General features: G+C 40.4%; 1 protein-coding gene across 1 annotated transcript; it reads left to right on the top strand.

Moving 5' to 3' along the window:
• The first annotated feature begins 380 nt into the window (after positions 1-380).
• Positions 381-20,759, top strand: LOC140502194 (cytochrome P450 4F2-like). The gene is made up of 12 exons (XM_072606510.1): positions 381-596; positions 5,662-5,806; positions 11,663-11,734; positions 12,052-12,179; positions 13,004-13,125; positions 15,639-15,909; positions 18,401-18,467; positions 18,642-18,771; positions 19,540-19,673; positions 19,888-19,952; positions 20,225-20,307; positions 20,505-20,759. The coding sequence occupies exons 1-12, from the start codon at positions 381-383 to the stop codon at positions 20,713-20,715; spliced, it is 1,644 nt and encodes a 547-aa protein (XP_072462611.1). The 3' UTR covers positions 20,716-20,759.
• Positions 20,760-25,021: the final 4,262 nt, after the last annotated feature.

Below are 25,021 nucleotides of genomic sequence, written 5' to 3'. Positions count from 1 at the left end.
GGTAACCACCTATGTAAGTAATGGTCAGACAGTTGGATCTGTCTGTTGATCTATGATGTACGTATTGCTTATGGTCAGACAGTTGGAAGCCCTGTCTGTTGGTCTTTATTTCCTCTGTTTGCCTTTTCTCTGAAGTTCAGGATGATGACTTTTTCCCCTGAGCTAAGTGAATGATATATGTGCTTGATTAAAATAGATTGTTGACCCCTCAAAAGTTGCTTTCCTTTTAGGAAAGCAGATCTAAGAACTTGTACAGTAGGCCCTCCTGTGTATGCTGGAGTCCTTACCGTTTCAAAGACCTATTTCAGCTGGCTCCTGCCAGCTGACTTCCCCTCCTGTTTCTCCCCACTAAGTCCTCATTTTTGGTCTCTTTCTGCAGGATGTTGCCTGGGTCTAAGTGGCTGTCTCACCAGTTGGGCCTGGAAGGGCTGAGTCCCACAGTCTCCACAGGCCTACTCCTGTGCTTCCTGGCACTCAGCACATGGATCCTGGCCCACATCTTATCCTCTGTCTATAGATACTACACCATCTGCCAATATTTTCGATGCTTCCCCCAGCCTCCCATTAAGAACTGGTTTATTGGCCACCTAGGGATGGTAAGTTAGTAATCTTGGGCCAAGAGCTGGAGAGAACAATGAAGAGATGAGCTAGGGAACTTAATGGACTAAGTATTTGAGGGGACTGAGGGAAGCTAAAGAGCTTGAGCAGTTAAGGAATTAGAGTGGGAAAGGAAAAAGACAAGGACCTGAGCAGATCTTTACAGGGAAGGGTAACCTGGGCATCCTGTGTTCCAGAAGTCCTGGGCAGTACCAATAGAGAAAGGGCCACTGGGAGTTATTCCTGCAGAGAGAAACAGAGAAGGTGGCTGATTTCTCAGTGTGATGTGGAGACACCAGGAAAGTGAGAGCTCAGGACAAATGGGTGCCCAGAACTAAACACAATGCTATGCACTCCCAATGTGCCCCCCCACTCCACCCCACCCCAGAGGGCAGAGGACAGCAGGGCTCTCAGTTCCCTTGCTGGGGATAGCATGAATCTATTTATGTTGCCTGTGGACACATCGGCTTTTGAGGCCACAGAGGTATAATGTTGACTCCTGGTGAGCATGAGTCCAATAAAATCCCCAGATCTTTCTCAGACAAATAAGTTTCAAATGCATATAACTATGTTGTAATCTAGTCTCTATAATCCAGAACAGAAGTGTCAAACATGCAGCTAGCATTCCTGAATGCAATTGGTGTCCCAGAGGGATCCTTATGTACATACACTATTAGGCCAGAGGATCTGGAGTTGGAAAGGGACTTTAGAAATTACCCATGCAAACTTCTCATCATTTTATACATATATATATATATATATATATATATATATATATATATGGAAAACTAAGGCCTAGAGAGGTCAAATGACTTGTCCAAGGTCATGGAGGAAGTAAAACCAGATGCTCTGACTCCAAATACACTTTTTTCCACCAAAGCATACTGTTTCCAAGGATATCATGAGAGTCCTTGAATAACATCTCCTTGAAATCCAGATATATTGCAAATTATAGTAATATATCACAAAGATCATATACTATGACCAGGTGGGATTTCAACCAGGAATACTGGGTGGCCATATCAATAACAAAACAAATACAAATTATAATTATTATCAATAAACTCAGAAAAAATTTTGTCAAAATACAATTCCCATTCCTGTTTTAAAAAACACTAGAAAGTATAGGAATCAATGGAGTCTTTCTTAAACTAATAATTTTAAGTAGTATCTTTCTAAAATCAAGAGTAAGACATTCCTCAATTTATAAATGGTCAAAGGATATAAACAGGTACTTTTCAGAAGAAGAAATCAAAGCTATCAATTATCATATGAAAAAATTATCTAAGTCACTATTGATTAGAAAAATGTACATTAAAACAATGCTAACACAAATATTTATAGCAGGTCCTTTTCTGATGCAAAGAATTAGAAATTGAGGGGATGCTCATCAATCGAGAAATGGATGAACAACTTGTATTTGGTTGTGATGGAACACCATTGTACTAAAAGAAAAGACAAGCAAGATAATTTCGGAAAAACCTGGGAAGACTTATATGAACTTATGCAAAGTGAAGGAAACAAAACCAAGAGAACACTGTATACAGTAATAGCAATTCTGTAGGGAAAATCAACTGAGAAAGATTTAACTTTTCTAATCGAGACAATGATCCAAGACAGTTCCAAAGGATCCATGATAAAAAATGCTATCCATCTAAAGAAAAAACTGACGAACTCTGAATGGAGATTGAAGCATACTTTTTAAAAACTTTTTTATTTTTGTTGTTTTATTTTGTTTGTGTTTTCTTTTCAATATGGCTAATATGGAAATGTGCTTTCCATGATTTCACAGGTACAATCTATACCAAATTTCTTGCTTTTCTAAGGAGTAAGGCATGGGAAGAAGGGAGAGAACTTGGAATTCCAAAAATTTTTAAATGATTGTTAAATTTTTTTACATGTAATTGGGAAATATTTAACAAAGTAAATTAAAATAACTTAAAAAACAAAGACACTGACAAAAACGAAATCCAGGAATATCCTTAGTATGGCATTCCCTATCTCATCTTGTAACCCTTTTTCATAGAGAAAATGAAATAAGTTTGGCATGACATGTACCTTGTAAAGCCTTACTGGCTTTTAATGATTACTGCTCCCCTTCCTTAATGCACATTAACCTTCCCTTTAATCATGTAATAGATCATTTTGCCAGAAACAGACATAAAGTTCACTGAACCATAGTTTGAAAACTCTACTTCCTTTCCATTTTGGAAGATCAGATTATCGGTAGCTGTAAGCTACATATCCCCTTCTCCAAGACTTTTCACACCTGCCACCTCTTGTCAGGGTCCTAGGACCTGTAGTTATTTTAAGGCTAATGATTTTAACTCAATGAGCATTTGCCATTTGCCATTTTCATTGCATCCTTCCAAGTCCAGACATCATTCTCTCTGAAAAGAAAGAGAAATTAACAACACCTCAGTAATTCTACCTCTCTCCTTTTTCTGTATCATCATCTCAACCACAGTAAGTGGAGGGTTTGTCTTTCCAGAACTTTGATGAGAGGTAATATGGTATAGTAAGGAGCATGCTCAATTTGTTAGAGAAGAATTCAGTTCAAAGTTAGGCTTTCCTACTTACTACCTGTAGGATCCTGAGTAAATCACTTCATTTCTCTCAGATTTGTTTCTTCCACAAAATGAGGTGTTTGGAACAAATGAATCAATGAATTATTAAATGAAATAACATCTATAGAACATTTCCTATATGCCAAGCACTGTGCTAAGAGCTGGACACGCAAATATAAACAAATAAAACCATTCTTGTCTTCAAGGATCTTACATTCTCACAGAAAAACACAACACCTAGATGAAAGTGGTGGCCAGGAAAGAATGTTTCAGACAAGAAATTCAGAGGGATGGTAGATGGAGTCCTACAAAAAGTAATCCACAGCTCCTTTCCAGGGATGGTATAGTTATTTGATTACTGTCACTGTAAGAGGAAATTTCCAGGTCCCTATGATTTCAAATCTACATTTCAAATCCTATGATTCCCTTTCCTTTTTCTCCTCTTCATTGTCATACCAGTGAACCTTAGTTCCAGCCCTCTAAACATCCCTTGCTCCAGCATCTATAGCATCTTCTCTTTCTTAGGAGCATTCTATTGGCTTCTATGCTTTTCATTTTACCTTTCAGTTGGTGCTTCTGGATCTATCATAAGCTCTCCTTCTAACCTTTTCTTTTGAACATGGGCAAGACAAAAATAGAGTAGTATTAAATACAAAGAACTGAGGACCTTCCAGAAAGTGTGTCAGGCAGGGAGAAATTTTCAGTGACCCACAATAGAATGCGGCAATCTGGTATGGTGGTTAGAGTGTTAGACCTGGAGTCAGAAAGAACTGAGTTTAGTTCTGGCCTCGGGCACCTGCTACTCTGGGCAAGTCACTTAAACCACAGTCTGACTCAGTTTCCCCATCTGCAAAATATGGATGATAATAATAGTTCCTACCTCCCAGAGTTTTGCAAGAATAAAATGAAATATTTGTAAAGGACTTTGCAAACCTTAAAGTTTTATATAAATGCTAGCTAGCAATAGGAGCTATTCGTCAGAATTGATATTGTTCACTGCAGTTAATCAGAGTTTGAGTCTTTTAATGTTTTTTTTTTGTTATATTTGCATATATTATCATCTTTCTTTACTCCTTATCACTTCAGGGTCATTCTGTGTTTCTCTGAAGTCTCCCTTTTCAGCATTTCTTTTGGTGCAGTAACATTTCATTATATTCTTGGGCCATAATTTATCCAATTGGTCCCCAATCAATCACAACCCATTTTGTTTCTAGTTTTTTACTACCACAAAGTGTTTTGTGACTAATAGTGTGCTATATAATAGGATTTTTCTTTAAGTCATTGATATGTTTGAGGTATGTGCATAGTAGTGGAACCATTGGGTCAAAGTATATGAACAAGTTAGTGAATTTTCTCAACCTATTCTCAATTGTTTCTCAGAACAGTTAAACCAATTCACAATTCCACCAATGATGTACTGTATTAGAGTACTTCCCTTGTTTCAGTGTATATAACATTTTTGTTGGTTTTTAATATTCTTTTTCAATTTGACAGATGAAAGCTCAAAGTAATTTTAAGTCTTATTATCAGTGACTTAGAACATTTTTTCATGGGAATATTGATTATTTGTATTTCTTCTGTAAACTATTCTGATCTTGCAATTTGAAAATGGCTATTGTTCTTATACAAAGCATAGGGATTGGACCTGTGATTTCATTGATTAGGGGATTCCTAGGGAAGGAAACCCATTACCAATGCAAACTTAAACCTTCTTTGAAACTTAGACTTGAAACTTAGAATTTCCTAGAACACTAAGAGAGTAAGTGACTAGTCTAGGGTCACAAAGACAGTATATATCTGAAATAAGACTTGAATGCATGTCCACCTGGTTTCAAGGCCAGCTCTACTTCTCTAGTCTGATACATGTCAGTTCCCTATAAATCTTGGATAATAGATATTTCACAAAGATACTGGATGAAAAGAGTTTTGTTCCAACTAAGTACTTTCCACCTAGAAAAGAGAAAACCTAATGGGAAATGATGACTATGTTCAAGCTATCATGAAGAGTATGGACTTAGTCTGTCTCATTCAGATGCAGAAGACAGAACCAGGATCAGTGGGTAAAGCTGGAAAGGCCACAATAGAATTGATGTCAGAAACAGTTTCCCAAAAATTGGAATTGTCTAGAAGTGGATTAGGCTCTTTCAGGAGACGATGAGTCCCCTGCACAGTAGGTCTTCAATCAGAGGCTAGAGAACCACTTGACAAGGAGATTTTTGTCTAGGTGCAGGTGAAGTCAAATGGCTTCTGAACCATCTGCATCTCCACCAAATCTAAGAATCTATCACTATTTAGCAATCAAATAGTCTTTCTACAATGCCACAATTCTTCTCCTGATAATTTCATTTAAAAGATAACTCAGAAAAAGCACATTTTTGAACCCCTTAGATTCCTCTTCAGACTTCCCCATGATGGAAGGAGGAAGGAGGTGGTATTCATTGGTGGTTCTTTGAAGCCTGCTTAGAAGTGGTGACTCAGACTTTTGTTTGATTTATAGGTCGACTTCAAAGAGGAAAGTCTGAATTATGTTATCAGTGTTGTGGCCACTTTTAGGGAGGCCTTTCTACTCTGGATGGGACCTTTCCGCCCAGTGGTTTCACTCTGCCACCCTGACTACATTCGGCCTCTTACTTCTGCATCAGGTATGGAAATTCTAGAGGTCAACGTTACTTTGGCAACCTCTATCCCAGGTTGCCCCTCAGGTTTCTAGGACTCCCCCATAGGACCTTGTCCAGTGATCCAGGCCCTCTCAAACATCTTGCCCTTTTCTAATCCTCTATACTGTCATATTAACCCTTTCCCTCACTCCCACTGTACCAAGTCCCCAGGGTTCTCCAGGATGAGAAGTACCATTCTCAGTACTCTGTCTTCTCGTTCTGTGGCTCAACAAATCAATTAAACAACTGTTTAATAAGTGTCTCATGTAGGCATCTCTATTTCTCTATATAGTCCTCTATCTCTGACTGGTGCTTTGTTTTTCTTTTTAGTAGTCCACATTCATTTCCTTCCTATGTATTATTCTCTGCCCTTCCCACTTCCATCAGTTCCCCCTAGAACTTCTTGGTCCTTCTGTCTTACTTCTACCTTCACCCTTCTTCCATCTTTTGTTTCCATCTCATATTCCCAACTCTTTCCTAACACTGAATGATCACTAAGTTCCCCTAGATATGTGAAGGCTAAAAAAAGTGAGAGTAGAAGAGAGAGCACTGTCCTCTTCAGGATGAGTCTGAAGCTGTTCTCAGTGCATCTTTCTTCACTGGTATAGGAGAAAAATGTTTGTAGCTACTTTCTGGCCACATCCAATGGCAGAGGGGAGCTTATTTTGTGGATCTGGGGCAACTGAGGTTGAAGGAGAATGTTAGGAGTTGTATTAGCCCCCAAAGATCCTTTTTCACCACAACATTTTCTATGAGGGAACACAGAAACTTAATGATGAATGGAAGGAGAGAGATCCCTGTTCTTAGGAGTAGTAGTAGTGGTGGTGGTGACAGGGGGAAGGTAATGGAGAAAGGTTCCTAGGGTCAGTAGAGAAAGAGTGGGAGATGGAATGATTATTTCTTTTGGGTAGAATTCACTGGCTTGTGCACAGAGAGATCTGTAAACAGGCCCAGACACTGAAGGCTTACCCTCAGGGAGATGATGTTATCAAGGAAAACTGCCCTGATATTCTAGGACTAGAGAGTAAAATAAAATGGAAAGATTCCACCAATTATCTCCTGAAAGAGATCACAAAAGGAAAAATTCTAGGAATATTGTAGCCAAATTCCAGAACTCCCAGGTCAAGGAGAAGAAATTATAACCAACCAAAAAGAAACAATTCAAGTATCATGGAAACACAATCAGGAAAACTTGAGATTTAGCAACTCCTACATTAAAGGATTGAAGGACTTGGAATATGATATTCTGGAGGCTAAAAGGATCTAGGATAAAAACGAAGAATCACCTGCCCAGAAAAACTGAGTATAATCTTTCAGTGGGGAAAAAATTGATATTCAATGAAATAGAGGACTTTCAAGCATTCTTGATGAAAGACCAGACTTGAATAGAAAATTTGACTTTCAAATTCAGGACTCAAGAGAAGCATGAAAAGGTAAACAGGAAGGAGAAATTACAAGGGACTTACTAAAGTTAAACTGTTCTCATTCCTATATGGAAAGGTGATGTTTGTAACTCATGAGATCTTTCTCAGTATTAGGGTAGTGGGAAGGAATATGTGTGTGTGTGTGTGTGTGTGTGTGTGTGTGTGTGTGTGTGTGTGTGTGTATGTATGAATATATATGCATATTATATATTTGCACATAAGGACAGCTAGGTGGTGTGCTGGACAGAGCACCAGTGCAGGAGTCAGGAGGACTTCAGGAGGACCAATCTCACCTCAGACACTTGACACTCACTGGCTGTATGACCTTGGGCATGTCACTTAACCCCGGTTGCCTCATTCTGGGTCATCTCCAATCATCCTGATGAATATCTGGTCACTGGATTCAGATGGCTCTGGAGGAGAAGTGAGGCTGGTGACCTTCACAGCCCTCCCTCACTCAAAACAAAGTCAAGTGCAAGTCATGTCATTATTTCTCTGATGGCATGGTCTTCTTCAGCAATAAAGGATGAACACACAAATATTTGCACATATATGTGTGCATGTATCTATACATATAGCCATAGATAGAGAGATAGAGATAGATAGATGATAGATAAATAGATAGATAGATAGACAGACAGACAGACACAGACAGACAGACAGAGAGACAGATAGATAGATAGATAGATAGATAGATAGATAGATAGATAGATAGATAGATAGATAGATAGATATAGACAGAGGGCACAGGGTGAGTTGAATATGAAGGAATGATATCTGAAAAATAAAATTAAGGGCTGAGAAAGGAATGTACTGGGAAAAGAAAAAAGGGAGCAGTAGAATGGGGTAAACTCACATAGAAGAGGCAAGAAAAAGCTTTTTCAGTGGAGGGGAAGAAAGGGGAGGTGAGAGGGAATGAGTGAACCTTACTCTCATCAGATTTACCTTAAGGCAAGAATAACATACACACTCAACTGGGTATGGAAATCTATCTTACCCTACAGGAAAGTAGGGGGGAGGGTATAAGAGAAGGGGGATGACATAAAAGAGGGAAGATTGGGGGAAGGGTACTCAGATGCTAAAAATTTTGAGGAGGGATAAGTTCAAAGGAGAGAATAGAATAAACGGGTGGGGGGGTTGGATAGGATGTAGGAAAATATAGTTAGTCTTTCACAACATGACTATTATAGAAGTGTTTTGCATGACTACATATGTATAACCTATACTGAATTGCTTGCCTTCTCATTGAAGATGGGAAGAGAGGGAGGAAAGGTGAGAATCTGGAACTCAAAGTTTTAAAAAACAAATATCAAGAATTGTTTTTACAAGCAATTGGGAAATAAGATATGCAGGCAATGAGTATAGAAATCTATCTTGTCCTACAGGAAAATAAAAGGGAAGGAGATAAGAGAAGGGGGGGTGATAAAAGGAAGGGTAAGTTAGGGGGAGGAGAAATCAGAATTCATGCCATCTGGGGATTTTGGGAGGGAAGAGATGGGGGAAAAATTTGGAACTCACAATCTTGTGGAAGTGAATGTTGAGAACTAAAAATAAATTAATTGACTGAAAAAGAAAAAAAAACACTAGTGTCTGGTAAGACACTAAATACTTACTAGTTATCCAAGCACTAAGGTATAAAGAAAGGCATAAACATTCAGTCCTCTAACGAAGATTACAGTCTAATTGGAGAGATAACATGTAAAAATAAACATGTACAAGCCAGATGTATACAGGATAAATTGTAATAATCTATAGAGGAAAGGTACTAATATTAAGCGACTATGAAAACTTCTTGGAGAAAGCAGGATTTTAGCTCGCAGATTAAGGAAGCCAAGAGTCAGAGATTAGGGGGGTCAGAGTAGAATAGGTTAGGGTGTCTTGTTAGAGGAGCAACCAAAAGGGCCAGTGTCAGTAGATGATAGACTACATGAATGGGAGTAAGGTGTGAGAAGACTAGAAAGCATTTCTGATGCTGTAATTCTCTGATACGTTTGGGACCATATCTGAGTGTAGCAAGTGTAGATCAGAAGCCATGTTCAGCGTTATGTCTCCAGCATGGTACCTTGGGTCACATCTCTGGCTTTATGGGAGCCTTGTACTGCCAATAAATTAGGGTATATTAAGTTTATTTCTAGGATCATGCCTAGAGTTGTATAGGACCATGCTTGATGTGTGGCTAGAACTATGTCTCATTTGTATCTAGAACCACATCTTGGATATATCTGGGGCCATGGTGGCAACCCTGGCAAAACTTGAGGCAACTAGTGGTAGGGTAGACAAAGATTCAGGCCTGGAATCAGGAAGCCCTCAATTTAAAAATGACATCAGACACTTTATGAGCTGTATGATCATGAGGAAGTCATTTAATCTCTATTTACCTCAATTTCTACTACTATAAAATGGGGATAATATCTTGCAGAATTGTTATAAAAATCAAATGAGATAATATTTGTAAAAGCAGTTAGTAGGGTCTATATAAATGCTTATTCACTTGTCTTCCCTTCCCTTCCTTCCTCATATGTGAGGTGTTTCTGGGGCTACATTTGAGACCATATAATACCATCCCTGCAGTATATTGGAAGCCATTTCTGAAACCATCAAGGTCATGCCTGGAACATGCCTGGGCTATCTGAGCTGGGTTGGTACTGATAATCATTTAATATTATTTTTAGACTCTAATAAGGGCCAGGGTCTGAATTAATCAACCAGAAGAAGAGCCTGGACCTAACAGCTACTTTGTTCTCTGAGTAAAACAAGGCCAGATGGGGCTGACTTAAGAGCATTTTTCTTCTGTTGAAGGATGAGACACTTAAGCCAAGACACTATCTTGAATAATGGGACTTCTCCCATATATTAATATTTTGTGGACATATACTGTGTTATGGCATGTTAATGGTAAAGAAACACATATCCTGGGTCATAATTTCAATTGACATTTTGTCAACTCTCTTATCTTATTGTATTTACAACTTATTTAACTAACTCCTTTTCTCACGGTATAGTTAAAGATGTATGGGGACCATAAAACTGAAGGACAGACATCCTGGGATTGTCCTAAAACAGTTTTAAGCCTGGTCATTCTTGTATTGGACAGTCAGAAGTTTCCTTATGGCTCCATGATCATGTATCTGCTAGTTTTAAGGGAATAAACTATATGGATTTACATATAACCTATTCTGTTTGCCTCTTTAACTAAATTTTCAGATCAACAGTACCATGTTTAAAATCATGCCTAGGTTATGTCTATATTCATATCCAAGATGGTACATGAGCCATAACTGGGACTGTATTCAGTGTTGTGTCTAGAGTGGGATGGAATTGTGCACAGAGACATGACAAGGATTTCCTAGGTCATGACTACGTATGTAAACTAGCATATACACTATTGTGTGTGAGCTCATGTCTAGAGGAGTGTCTGGGTCACATGTGGAAGTATCCAAGCCCTGTGTGGACAGGATCCATGTCATGTCTTAAGGTATAAAGTGTCTGAGCCATGTCTTGGTGACTTATCTGGGTCATGCCTAAGGGGTATATATGCTCTTGGGACGGTATCTGAACCATGTCTAAGTTTGGTACTGCCCATGTCCAAGAATATCTGAGCCATATCAATGGAAGGAGGGTTCAGAATCATATGTGATTAACGTCTGAACCATGGGGCTTGGGGCAATATCTCAGGATTTGCTATGGTCCTTTCTTACATATGTATATGGTTAGAATCTGAGCCATTATATTCAACATGATTTGAGCAATGTCTGAATGATCCCTGGAGATACACCTGCAGCATTATGCCTAAGGAGTACAGAGCCATTTTTGACTGGTTCATGGTGACCCACGCCTGGGTCATAGCTAGGGGTCAGCTAGTCCAAGGTACTTTGGGTCATTCCCAGGGTCATTCCCAGGCCCAAATATATCTAGCCTATCAGTGTATCCTGGGTATTCTCCTGGATGTTTTCCTGCTCCTGTTGCACTCACTCTCCCACCTCCAGGCTTGCCCATTCCTGCATGCTACTCTCTGCTATTCTCTTGTTCTCTTTGTCCAGTCTGTGCCTGGTTTGGAGGGTGATTGTTTTGGTGCTGGGGAGGGGCAGAGGAAAGAAACTCCAGCCCCTGACCTTTCAATCATGAATCATTGGTACCCCAGGCCAAGGCTATATTACCCTCCCTTGACCTCTCTTGGTGTGTCATATCTTATGACATACCCCACAAATGGGGTAAGGATACCTCACTTCCTATGCAGAGATATGTGTATAGGGTAAACTAGCTATGCATATGTATGTATATATATGTGTGTGTTTATGTGTGTGTTTGTATATATATATGTATGTATGCATGTATGTATATGTATACATATATATACTTATAGATACACATATTTGTATGTATGTGTATGTATGTATGGAGTGACCCCACTTGAAAGGTTTATCTATCTCAACAGCCCATGTTGCACCCAAAGATACTCTTCTCTATGGATTTTTGAAGCCCTGGCTTGGTGAGTAATGAATATGGTCAGAAATAACACCAGGAAGCAAGGATAAGACTGAGAGAAAAGGCACCCTTAGTCTATGGGGCTGGGAATCCTGGGAGTTAAGTGTTTGTAGACAGGGAAATGGTGGGCTTGTGTGTGGAGAAGGCTGGAGGATTGGTATTATGGGTGAGATACTCAGGGCTAAGCAAATGGCTGAGATAAGGGGCAGGTTGAAGTTATTGAGCTTCGACATCTCTGAAGGAGTTGAAGCTGGGGTTCTGGGTGGGCAAGAAATTGAGGGGATGGACTTCGGCTTCTTCTACATCCCTCCTCCCCACCAGGGGATGGCCTACTCGTGAGTGAAGGAGACAAATGGAGCCAGCACCGGCGCCTCCTCACCCCAGCTTTCCACTTTGACATCCTCAAGCCCTATGTGAAGATATTTAACCAGAGTGCAGACATCATGCATGTGAGCCTGAAGGGGTCTCAAGTGGGTTGGGGAAAGAACACCAATCAAGGCTAGAGCCAATATTCACCACTTACACTCTTGGAACACCTTGGATTACAACAGGTGTGATGATGGACACAGAAGAGCTATAACTAACACAAGATGATGTGAGCTTTGCCCATGGTCAATGAACTTGGAAGATTCTGAATATAGAAACTGCAGTGATTTAGTTCTCTAGAAACAACAAAGATTTAGGATCTAGTCAGCAAGGATAATCACTTAAATTTTAAAAAATAAAACAAAAGAAAACTATCAACTGGAAGCAGGGGTGAGCTCTTTCCCTGCTTCACAGTTACCCACATCCCCATCACTCTAAGTAATGACCTCACACTCAAGTTATGTAGTCTCTGTTTCCTTTCCTGCTGAGGGGTGAGTGATTGCCACATGCCTCAGACATGGTTGATAACAGCTGCTCAGCACAATGACTGTGGGACATCACACCATCCACCCTCTCTTACCAAATGTAACTTGACTTTAGAAGGGAGGCAGAGCCCATAGATACCATCATCCATGAGCCTCTTCTGCTTCGTTTCATGGGGTAAATCGCTTTGCAATCCCCAAACACCATTAAGGACATACAGTAATTCAGGGGCAGAGCAGGAACAAGACCTCAGTTGCTAAATCCTAGTTCTGACTCCATCCTTCTGACACGTTCTCAACGTGGCCCAAAGCCCCACTCTGCTCTCCATGGCAAAGGTTTCTCTCTGTGTGTCTAGAGAGACTGGGGTCATGAGGCCTGATCCTGGGAGGAGGCCAGCCCCATACTTTCTCTCTTTCTTTAACAGGCAAAGTGGAGGCGACTATGTGCTAAGGGTAGCACTTACCTGGATATGTTTGAGCATATCAGCCTCATGACCCTGGACAGCCTGCAGAAATGCATCTTCAGTCATGATAGCAACTGTCAAGAGTGAGTGCTCTTCTGGGCCCTGGCTGTGGGGTCTCAGGAACTGGAGATGATATAGCTCCATGTGAACAAGGGAAGGAAGAACTCCAAGGAAGGAGTGCACAGTTCCAAGGACCAGATGTGCAACAGTGAGGAAGGCGGGGCAGCTCAGGGCTGATCCTGTAACTGGAGTTCCCATAGATGACTGGCTACTCATGACTTTACTCCCCCAATTCCTACTCTAAATCCTTACCAGACATGCTGCCTTTGACACTTCCCCAGACCCATCTATTTAAGGGAAGGCACCAGAGAAGTTCTCAAATTTGCAAGTCAGGCAATTTCAAAACAGGCTGAGGACAGAGCAGGTATTAACTGTGACACTGTTGTGCATTATTTATGGAAGCACTCAGTGACAAGTCTTGAGCTTATAATTAGGAGGCATTTCTTTTTGTTTCCTTTTTACCAGCTTTTCCATTTTCTGAGTCTCCAGTTTTCATTACCTTTCAATATTAACTGTCTTTTCTCCTTCCAGTTCTCTTCCTCATTTTTTTTTTCTGAGTTCTAGTTATCCTAACAGGGGCTACTTGTTGGTGGGGCAGGTTACTAGTGTAACTCAAGAGCAGATGGATGAAGTTGGACTGTTGACTGGGGGAGAGCAATAGAAGGAAATTCAGAGAGGAAAACAGTTGGCAACATGTGATCTGATGTGAGGAAATAGAGTGATGGCAAGCAGACAAGGTAGGGAGGACTCATCATCAAAGGTTTGTGCAGTGACCAAAGATTTAGCCAAGGAGACGTTCAGTAGCACATAGAGGGGACTCAATAATAGATATTTTACTTTTGTTCAAAAACGTTTAAAATACACAATTTTACAGTTATTTTGCTATTTCAGGTTCTCAGAATTTTTGCTATGTAACTGCTAATAGTTAAACATACTAGATATTTAATATATTAGTATACACATATACACATGCATACGTATGTGTATATGTACATGTATATGTATACACATACACACTAGCCAACCAGGTGGCACATTGGAAGAAGTGCTGAGAACCTAGAGTCAAGAAGATCTATCACCATGAGTTCAAATCTGCCCACAGACACTTACCAGCTGGGTGACCCTAGGTAAGTCACTTAAGCCTGTTTGCCTCAGCTTCTTCATTGGTAAAATTAGCTACAGAAGGAAATGGCGAACAACTCCAGTAACTCTGCCAAAAAAACCTCAAATGGGTCATGAAGAGTCAGACATGACTGAAATGACTGCGAAACAATTACATATGTGCGTCTAACAAGTCAAGACTTTTCTAATAATATTCCATATGGAATAAAAATACAGTCTCTTCTCGATTTGGATCATAATCAGATCATTTTCTGCCCTGCTAAGATGGAAAGAATGCTATCCTCTAAAATTGACTCTTACCATCTCACCATGTTGATATGATGATCAATAGATAATTGATATAATATATGTAGGATATAATAATATATCTCAGAGATACATGCACATATACAATAATGTGTGTATCTTTATTCCATCTAAAATAGTCTCACACTATTAATTTCTTCATTAAGTCTGCATGCCCAGGGCTAATACTAAATTTAGACAGCACTTTGTCATTGACTGATTCCCAACCTCCAGATGCCCCATTTCTATGGTTCACTCATTTGTCACTCATTCATCAAGTCAAACTATTCCTGACCTCATTTGGGGTTTTCTTGCCATTTCCTTCTCCAGTTCATTTTACTGATGAGGAGCTAAGGCAAACAGGGTTAAGTGACTTCCTCAGGGTCACTTAGCTAGTACGTGTCTGAGGCTTGACTTTAACCAGGTCTTCCTGGTCCATATCTTTATCACACTATTTCTCTATCTAGAGGAGTATTCAGTTCTAGAGATCACATTTTATAAAAAAAAAAAAAATGCTGATAAAAAGTAATATGCTTAAATAAGGTCAACTAGAATGATAAAGGGTCTGCAGACGATTCTGTAAAACCAACTGCAAAAGCAGATGGAGGAAAAAATGGTTGTCATCTTCAAGTTATGTCAGGACACACAAAGGAAGAGGGATTAGGCTTGTTTGGGGTACAAGAGGGAATAACCAGAAGTAATAAGTGGAAATTGCAGAAGACAGATTTGGATTTGATATTAAAAGAAAAAATTTCCTAACAGACCTGCAAAAAAGAAAAGTAGAACCATAAATTCAGAAGATAGTAAACTCCCCCTCACTTGAGGTCCTCAAGAAAAGGGGATCTTGTGGCACTGATTCTGGTCTAATTGGGAGTTATTCTAAAAAAGCTTCAGTAGTCCCTTCCAATTCTGAGATTCTATCACTCTGTTAATGTTTTGAAGGAAGAATGGACAGGATTGTGGGGACCCAGACTGATTTTAAGACTGGATAAAGGTAGTGACAGTGATTAGGAAAGGCAACCTGGGAGTGAAATTAGTTTTGAAGGACAATTATGAGCTTGGTCAAAGATATATGGGTTCTCTTCCTACCTGTCCCAGAGCCTGACCCTGCCTCTCCTACTCTGCACAGGAAGCCAAGTACCTATATCTCCACCATCCTGGAGTTGAGTGTGCTTTCAATGAAACGTTTCAATCAGTTTCTTATGTACTGGGATAGACTGTACTTCCTCACTAGAGAAGGGAGACGCTTCTCCCAGGGCTGCCGACTGGTGCATGACTTCACAGATGCTGTTGTCCAAGCCCAGAAACAAATCCTTGCTGAACAGGGTCCTGAAGCCTTTCTCAAGCACAACGGTAAAGGCAAGACCATGGACTTCATAGATGTGCTGCTGCTGGCCAAGGTGAGTGTGTGGGGAACATGAAGTCTGGCAGGCTTGGGGAAGGGAGGGGAGGTGTTCAAGGGCATACAAAGGGTTTCTCTATGGAGAGAAAGTCATGGGCCTATAGTATTAGACTTGGAGTTCAGGGTAAATGGTTGGATGACTTTTGGGCCCTCAATAAAACCATACTTGACTTTTACTGTCTTCTTCAAAAGCTCTTTTTTTCTCCTTAGAGGTACTACCAGTAATGGGGAACCAGCAGTCTCCAGGTCACATGTGGCCTTCTAGGTCCTTAAGTGTGGTCCTTTGACTGAATACAAACTTCACAAAACAAATAAGGCCAGATACAAGGATCTAGAAAGTCATATGTGGCCTCAAGGCCCCAGGTTCCCCACCCCTGTGCCCTTAAAGAATCTTTTTGAAAAGCACTCTTATGAGGAAGGGTAAGGAGTAATTCTCGGTTTCTTTCCTTCTGTTGGTGTGCAATAGCAATTCAGGTTGGTTCCTAGTATTACAAATGAATTTGCAAAAATAGCTAAAAATAACAAGTAACATTTATATACCACTTACTAAGGACCAGTATACATACTATATACCACTGTGCTAAGTGCTTTACAAGTATTATGGCATTTGATCTTCACAACAACCCTGGGAGGTAGGTGTTATCATTATCCCAAGTTTACCTATGAGGAAACTGAGACAAAAAGAGGTTAATCAATTTGCCCTGGAGCACAAAGCTATTAAGTGTCTGAAATTGGATTTGAACTCTGGTCTTCCTGACCCCAGGCCCAAGCTGTGTCACCTAGCTACCTTTGATCCATCTCGGAGTATCTTTATGACTGGTTCTGGGTATATCAAGAGCACCTTTGGAGTTCTAAAAGTCTCTAAGGATATTTTGTACCGATTGTATTTTCATTAAGGAAATTATTCTAAGGTTCTATATGTTTCTACAAGTATCCTTATTTACATGAATAATAATTACTTTGATATTTTTTAAATGCACAGCATTTCGTAATAAAAAAGCATGTTCACGAAGAATAATGGGTCTGGATATAGTTCTGGAAAGGACTTTAAACATCTTCTTTTCCAGTCCTCTAATTCTGAAGACGAGGAAACTGAAGCCCAAACTGGAGTTTGCCCAAAGTGTCACAAATCATAAAATCATTAAAAAAAGCAGACAGGCAAGTAGGACCCAGATCCCCAAAGCTAAATCTGGTTCTCTATCAAGTTCCAGATAGCTTAGGTATATTTCTGTGGTTGTTTCTTCATGTATGTTCTCATTCCTGTATCTACATGTATATTGAAACTTTGCTGTGGTTAAGTACTTCAGCAGGCTATCTAGGATTCTAAATATCTCTAGAAGTAGCTCTGGTTCTGGGCACATCAGGGCCATCTTGTGCATTCTAACTGTATCTAGGAATATATCTATGACTGCTTCTACATTTGTTAGGGGAGTCTCTTAGATCCTAGGTATGTCCAGGAGTATCAGTGGGTAGTTCTAGGTGTGTCAAAGAAGTCTAGCTCTGCTGGGAAAAAACAAAGTTTCTGGTTTACATGTATGAGACACAGTATGGAGAAAGACTATACAGAACTTGATGAAGCAGTGAGGATAAGGGAGACTAAGAAGTAAGAGGAGATTCTATAGGAAATCTTAGCCTTTTGGGGTTGCACATCACTTTAGTAGTATGGCAGTCTATAGAGGCATTGGAAGCAGCTAAGTGCCAAGTGGGGTGAGTGCTATGCCTAGAATAAGGAAGATCTGACTTAAAACCTAGCCTCAGACACGAACTTACTTAACCTCTGCCAAGTCTTAACCTCTGTTTGCCTTGATCCACTGGAGAAGGAAATGGCAAACCACTCCCATATCTTTGCCAAGAAAATCCCAAGGACAGTACTAGAACGCTATGGTATATAGGATCACAAAGAGTTAGAAATGACTGAACAACCAAAGCCTATGGACCCCTGCTAAGAATAATGCTTCTAAATGCAAAAAATAAAACATACAGGAATACAATCCAATTATATTGAAATACAGTTTGAATGATTTTTCTTAAAACTAATTCACACACCCCCAGCTTCAGGACTTTTCCTATAGGAGCATCCCAAGGCTGGGACTGCATCTCTGAAAGTAGATGAGGTTCATGTATTCAGTAAAGTCTCTGTTCAAATACAGGATTCTAGAGTTTTAAGAGTTTCAGGAACCTTCTGGAAATCTGGTTCTAGGTACACCTGGGAGGTTTCTGAGAGTTCTACAAACTTCAGGGGACCTCCAAGGCATAAAAGCCTCCAAGGTTTTTAACAGCTACATGAGTCCAGAGGACGGCTTTAGGTGTATCCAGAGTTTCTGGGGTTGGTGACAACTTCACAGAGGTCAACTAAGTAGGTTCCAGTGAAATTAGGTGACTCTACATGTACTTGAAATGCCTGAGGGCAGGGAGATGCTGCTTGGATCCCCTGAGCAGAGTTATGCCTGGGAAGATGCCAAAAACCCAGAAATGTGGCCTTGTTCCAGGATGAAAATGGGAAGTCTCTCTCAGAGAAGGAAATCCGAGAAGAAGCTGACACCTTCATGTTTGAAGGTAAGGGGGTAAATGGAGAGGGAGGGGCAAGGCTTAGACCTTCTTTGACCTCTTCTTTGACCAGTACTGGCCTAGATATATGGGTATGTTTCTTCTTCCCACACAGTCTAGTAACGGGTATTTCTAACCATCACACCACTGCCCTGGGTCTGTTTTCCTCTCCCCACACTCCAGGGCATGATACAACTGCAAGTGGCATCTCCTGGGCCCTCTACAATCTGGCCCAGCATCAGGAACACCAGGACCGCTGCCGTCAGGAGATTCAAGAACTCCTGAGAGGTCGTCAAGTGGAGGAGATTGAATGGTCAGTGCAGCCTGAGGCTGGGGTTGGAACCATGGGGTCATGGCTAGGGATTTCCTTAGGTGTGTGTAGTCAGAGGTTAAGCCTCTGTCCACCCTGTCCACAGCCAAGGACATTCCCAAATGAACCATCCCCAATGGTAATAGCAAAAGCTAGCATTTATATAGCACTTTGATGCTGGCCAAATATTTTACATACGTTGTCTCCACTGATCCTCACAACAACCCTGGGATGTAGATGCTACTATTAGCTCTTATTATCCCTGTTTTATAGATAAGGAAACTGAGGAAGACAGGTTAAGTGACTTGCCTAGGAATATATAGCTAGCAAGAGAATGAAGCAGGATTCAAACTCCCATCTTCTTAACTCTAAAGTCTTCACTCTGTCATCCCAACATGGCTGAAATTAATCCTTAGCAGATGATGGATCCCATTTACTCAAACAGGCTCCTCCTTACCAACAGACACATAAAGACAACCCAAAGCAGTTAAATTTCACAATCCACAACTGATTTCAGTTTAACTTAACAAAGCTTCTATCCAGGACTAAAACATAGGGAAATTTTCTCTGTCAAAGCCCCCTTCCCATATTTCATCCACAGTTTTGTTAATATCCTCTAACATCTGATTATAAATGTCCCCAAGCTCTGATTAATAAGTTCCTTCAAGTTAACATCTTCCTCCCTACGCCTGCTTTTTCAACAAAAATTGAAGGGCTTATGTCCTTCCTTTCATCACTATGGGTTTGAGCTGATGGTTCTTCTGTCCTCAGGGATGATCTGTCCCAGATGCCCTTCCTGACCATGTGTATCAAGGAGAGCATGAGAATGCACCCACCAGTTCCTGTTGTGTTCCGCCAATGCGCCAAGGACATCAAGCTCCCTGATAGTCGAATTATTCCCAGAGGTCCCTTGACTCAGTCCACATAGCAAAGGGAGGGAGAGTCATAGAATGGGGGAGGGGAAGTTTGGAGGAAAGGAGAAAGAAAGATGGCAGATGGTGGGTTTTACCATGGGAAAGGGCCAAAGCAGTCACACTCAAGAGGTTAGAGGGTCATGTCTATGACTGTAGGTATAGAATTTGGGGACCATATTATCACCTTTCTCTTCTCACCTATTAGGGACTGTATGCCTCATCAGCATCTTTGGAACCCACCACAACCCAGCTGTGTGGCCCAATCCTGAGGTACAAGCAACAACCCCTTATCCAATGGCTGGTCCAAGCTAGGGGTTAGGGATACTGGTATGAGATGGAACTGAGCCTCAGAAAGATCAAAAAGTAAAAACACCCCTGGTGTAACTTTCATAACAAAGCTGAGGACAACAGGCGGTAATATCTATTTATCCTGATAAAGATCTATCTGTTCTGAGTATGATCCCATTGTGGGAGAACCCTTGACCTTGGGTGAATGTAACACTGGGATAACCAGCCTCTCCAACCATATCCCTATACCCCAGGTCTATGATCCATATCGCTTTGATGCTCAAAACACACAGAAGATGTCACCCTTGGCATTTATGCCCTTCTCAGCTGGACCCAGGTGAGACCAGAACATCTGTTTGCCCATCTACATTCTTGGGAGATATCCTCACCCCTCTAGGTCAGTGTGGGCAGCTTCAAAGTTTCAAAAGAGACCCCACCTCTTTGGCTTATGGAGGCCTCATCCTCAGAGGGGTGGAGGAGGTTGGGAAGGTTTTCAGAAGCAGGTTGACTTCAGGGCCCCTCCACTTTGAGCAGAAACTGCATTGGCCAGAACTTCGCCATGTCTGAGATGAAAGTTGTGCTGGCCCTCACTTTGCTGCGATTCCGTGTCCTCCCTCATGAGAAACCAGCCCGAAGGAAGGCAGAGCTGATTCTCAGAGCAGAGGATGGGCTGTGGTTGAAGGTGGAGCCACTGCAGCATCCTTCCAGTCCTGAAACACACCTCCAAGGAGTCCCTCAGAACTGATAGATAAACATTTTCTCTGGTCTTGAGCAGACATGAGAACCTGATGGCTGCCTTCCTTTCCATTTCTTTATTGCTGTGATTCTAAATACAACACAATTCTGCATCTAATATTTTACATTCATTATGTGTCTCTATGGCAAGAAGTTCATGCTGGGAGCAGGGAATAGAAGCCAAGACTCTGTGTTTTCAAACCTAGTCCCTAGAAAGAAGCAATAAAGATCTCAGAGATCTAGTACTCTAGGGCCTCAGGCTCTGGAGCCCTTAGTCCCTAGCCTTGACAAATTACTCATAAATCCCTCTGTACTAATTATGAAAAATTGGACTAGTTGGTCTGTAAGGTTCTTCCAATTCTACAATTAATGAACTCTGAATAATCATGTGATTAACTGGAGAGAGAGACTAGATCCAGGCTGGCAGACTCACCAAGTAAGAAATTGTGTCAAAGAGCATCCATTTACAAATATTCACCCACTCTCTAATCGGTAACATTTTAGTTATTTTTGAGAGCTCCTAGCATTACCCTTCCCCTATTCTTTTTCCTGCCCCCTCAGTCAAGACTCCAGTTCAAGGACAACATGTTGCTAGAACAAAATAAGAATTGTAGCATAACCTCTACAGAAGAAAGACTTATTAATCACAGCACCTTAGCTCCACAATGGGTGGTGGAGGTGGCTAAAAGATCTGTTAAAGGAGCTGCAACTACAAAATGCTGTGTGTGTGTGTGTGTGTGTGTGTGTGTGTGTGTGTGTGTGTGTGTGTGTGTGTGTATGAAATAATGGATTTCGTTGTGTGGGGTGGGGAGCAAGGTAACGACATGGCTTGGAACTTAAAATATGACAAAAAATTAAATTAAAAATAAATATGAAAATAAGACCTTTAAAACTTTCAACAATGCCCTTTTTTTAAACTCAGATATTTGCCATCATAGGTAATAAGTTACACATCCAATTCAAGTTTCTCTAGATTCTCCTCCAGGGAAACATTGGTCCTCTCCTGAGAAGATTCCTTACTGGCCCTATGATTTCTCTATGACTTAGGAGATATAGAATCACCACTATCCATGGGTGAAATTGTTCTTTTCTAATCTAAGCAAGCCTCTCTGACCTCTACTGGCATGTCTCCTCTCCTCTTTAAAGCTTCTGCTTCTTAAATCACCTTCATGTACATATCACAAGTTCACCACCACCCATGTAGAAATAACTCTGTAATCTTGAAAGAAGCCATTCAATGGTTTAGCAGCAACAGTAGAGTTCCTAACAAAACAGAGACAATAACTGCCCAGTTCTAGAAAACTTCCATCATAAAGGTTCTTTGAACATGGACAAATCAGGAGCACCTTTATCTTCTCTGTGTGGATGCTCACCCCTTCTTGGGATGTGACCTACAGACTTGGCCAAAACTGTACAAAACTGACATTTACCCTTGAAAAATTTTAGGCAATTTTCTTTTCGTCACTCCAACATTTTTATTCTTCCCAGAGTCAATGATGTTTTCAAGATATGTTGATGCTTAGTTCATATATCCAACTACTTTCTCCATTAGTCTTTGGAAACTGACAGGTTTCCCTGACATTCCTTGCAGCATGAGATGAAACTGATACATATCCATCTGAGTTTATAAAAGCAATCTTCTTGTCTTTTTCTGTCTTGAGAGTTAGGTAGTGGACACTATGGAAATCTAGTACTGAGAACCATTGTCTGTCTGATGGATAATTCAATATATCCTGAACTCTTATGATGGTTTGACTCCTTTATTTAAAGGCTAACAATAGATACGTTCATACTTTTCCATTTTTTAATAATAAGACTAGAGGCAATTCATATTGACTGTTGGATGATATGATGTTATTAATCAACAAATTCTTGTGATGACTTCTGAGATCATCAGTCCCAGAAAACAGACATTTCACTAATAGTATGGAATCAGTTACTGAGCTTGAGCACATCCCATTCATACAATAAGAACACATCTATCTTCCTCATGAACTATCTCAATAACTGCTTTTAGTCTTCTGTTATGAGGGAACCTCCAAAGTTCAATTTCTCTGGAACCACTTTAGAGGAAAAGAACTAGTGTTCTTGTGTTCTTCTTGTCTGTATGATTCGATCTTCTGGCACAGGTCACACAGATAGAAGTATTGGAACCCAACTTGCTGTTTGCTGTATTGTATTCATACCTGGAATTTGTGGTGAGTCTACACGTACCAGCAGCAGCATAGCTTTAACCTTAGTGAAATCAGAAATTTCTTTGGGAAATTTTCAGATTCCTTCAATGTATTCCAAGGATGGATGGTTTTGTCACTTAATTTTCAAGGACAAATCATTCCAGAGGTTTTAAGTGTACTTTCTTCAAATGTCCCCTTGATATGACTGGAACCTATTCATTCTTTGGGATCCATTGTCCAGAACACTGATGTTGCCCACATGCCCTAGGCTCACTGTCACTTCTGTATGAGGACTGTTGAGTGGACCCCAGATCCCTAATCCCTCTAATTTATGTATCCTAAAAGCACATTTGAGACTAGAGTTTCCTTTTGAGAAAGGAAGTCATATTCATCTAAATTTCTGGGTGACTTAGAGTGTGTCTATCCATGCATATGTGTACATATATACATATGTATATGTGTGTGTATCATATGTGGACATACACCTATATTGCTTAAATATACACATACACATGCCTCCATCTACATGTATGTATTTGTGTGTGTTTCCATATACACATATATATATACATGTGCTGCCTGTGGCACATACATATGTATATATTTCATATGTGTATATGTATACATGCACACCCATTAAATCAGAAGAAGACTTCCTAGCATTCTGGGTGTATTTGGTGTATAGATGATTTGCACTCAGACATAGATAAGCCTCTCATAGTATGGTCCAATAAATAAGTATTTGTGTCTCCTGTGTGCTAGGCCCTGGGCTAGGCACTGAGAATACAAATGAGAAAAAACAGACAATCCCTGCCCTCAAGGAATTGACAATCTAGTAGGGGAAGATACTCCATAAAAGGAGGGAGGGGAAGGGTCCTCTGTGGGGTGATGTTTGCATAGTCAAAAGCAAGCAGAGCAGCAAGAGGGAAATGAAGAGTTGGCTGGAAACGCTTAGCAACCCTCTACAGAAGGAAGCAATGGGAGAAGCTTGTTGCTCAGCCCTCCAGAAGAGAGGCAACTGAGGGTGGTGAGGAATTGTTGGGTATCACAGCCGAAGTCATCCCCATGATGATGAAATTTCGGTAGATGAATTTCTTATTGTTTCTCCTTCCTTCATTCTGGAAGAGGGTCAATGACATCATGAGAGTCATGTCTTGACTTACTGGTGAATTGGATTTAAGTGGGACAGAGCTGTGTGAAATGATCAGCCTCACTCTCTCCTCCAGTCATCAAAGTCCAGTGGCAAGACAAAAGTCAAGATGACCGGCAATGGCCCAGGATGCAGTAGATGAACTTGGCCTTTCTAAATTAACGTATTTCCCAGGTCTCAGTTTGTCTGAGGCAACACCCATTCAATGACTAAGGGCTAGGGAAGAACTGAGACAAAAGATGGCTTTATCCTGAGATAAACTTATCCTGAGCTAAACAGGAAGATGTTGGCAGAAACAAAACGGAGCAGTTATTAAGAGATGAAGGACTGAGTCACATGCTCTACCTGTGGAAGGAGTACCCACACTGATGTGAACATTAAAGCAATAAAAGCATTATTATTTAAGCAAGTTAATTAATTAATTATTAATATTTAATTATTTAATAATAATTTAACATTAATAATATTAAATTGATTAATTTAATGAATTAATAAGTAATTAAAGCAATAAAAAATGCTGGTTACCAATGGAAGACTAAGAAAGGAATCAGACCTCTGTTGGAATGAATGGAAAGATGGTCATGAATAACAGGCACAAGATGGCACCACTCACTTCTTGCTTCTTTTTCTCCAACAAGCAAAATGATCATCAGATTGAGAGAGGCAGAACAAAAATGACTAAAAATAATAATCATAACTAACATTATAGTGTCTACTATGTGCCAGGCACTGTGTTAAATACATTATTATTATTATCTCATTTGATCCTCACAGCAACACTGGGAGGCAGGTACTATTATTGTCCACATTTTACAGAAGAAAATTGAGGCAAATAGATGTTAAGTGACTTGCCCGAGGTCACACAGCTAGTAAGTACCTGAAGTTGGATTTGAACTCAGTACTTCCATAACTCCAGGCCTAGTGTTGTATCCACTGTATCCCTTAGATTACTAAAAGTAGTTGAAATCTCTGATTAGCAAGGATCTAGTTGG

Source organism: Notamacropus eugenii, chromosome 4 (genome assembly GCF_028372415.1).
Source record: "Notamacropus eugenii isolate mMacEug1 chromosome 4, mMacEug1.pri_v2, whole genome shotgun sequence".
Classification (NCBI taxonomy): Eukaryota; Metazoa; Chordata; class Mammalia; order Diprotodontia; family Macropodidae; genus Notamacropus; species Notamacropus eugenii.
This window is presented reverse-complemented; position numbering and strand designations above follow the sequence as displayed.

Excerpts from the sequence above, each read along its gene's own strand:
- LOC140502194 (XM_072606510.1), top strand. The coding sequence starts at position 381 with ATGTTGCCTGGGTCTAAGTGGCTGTCTCACCAGTTGGGCCTGGAAGGG. Across the intron at positions 11,735-12,051 it reads ATTTTTGAAGCCCTGGCTTG|GGGATGGCCTACTCGTGAGT; the intron begins GTGAGTAATGAA and ends CCTCCCCACCAG. Across the intron at positions 19,953-20,224 it reads CTGTGTGGCCCAATCCTGAG|GTCTATGATCCATATCGCTT; the intron begins GTACAAGCAACA and ends CCTATACCCCAG.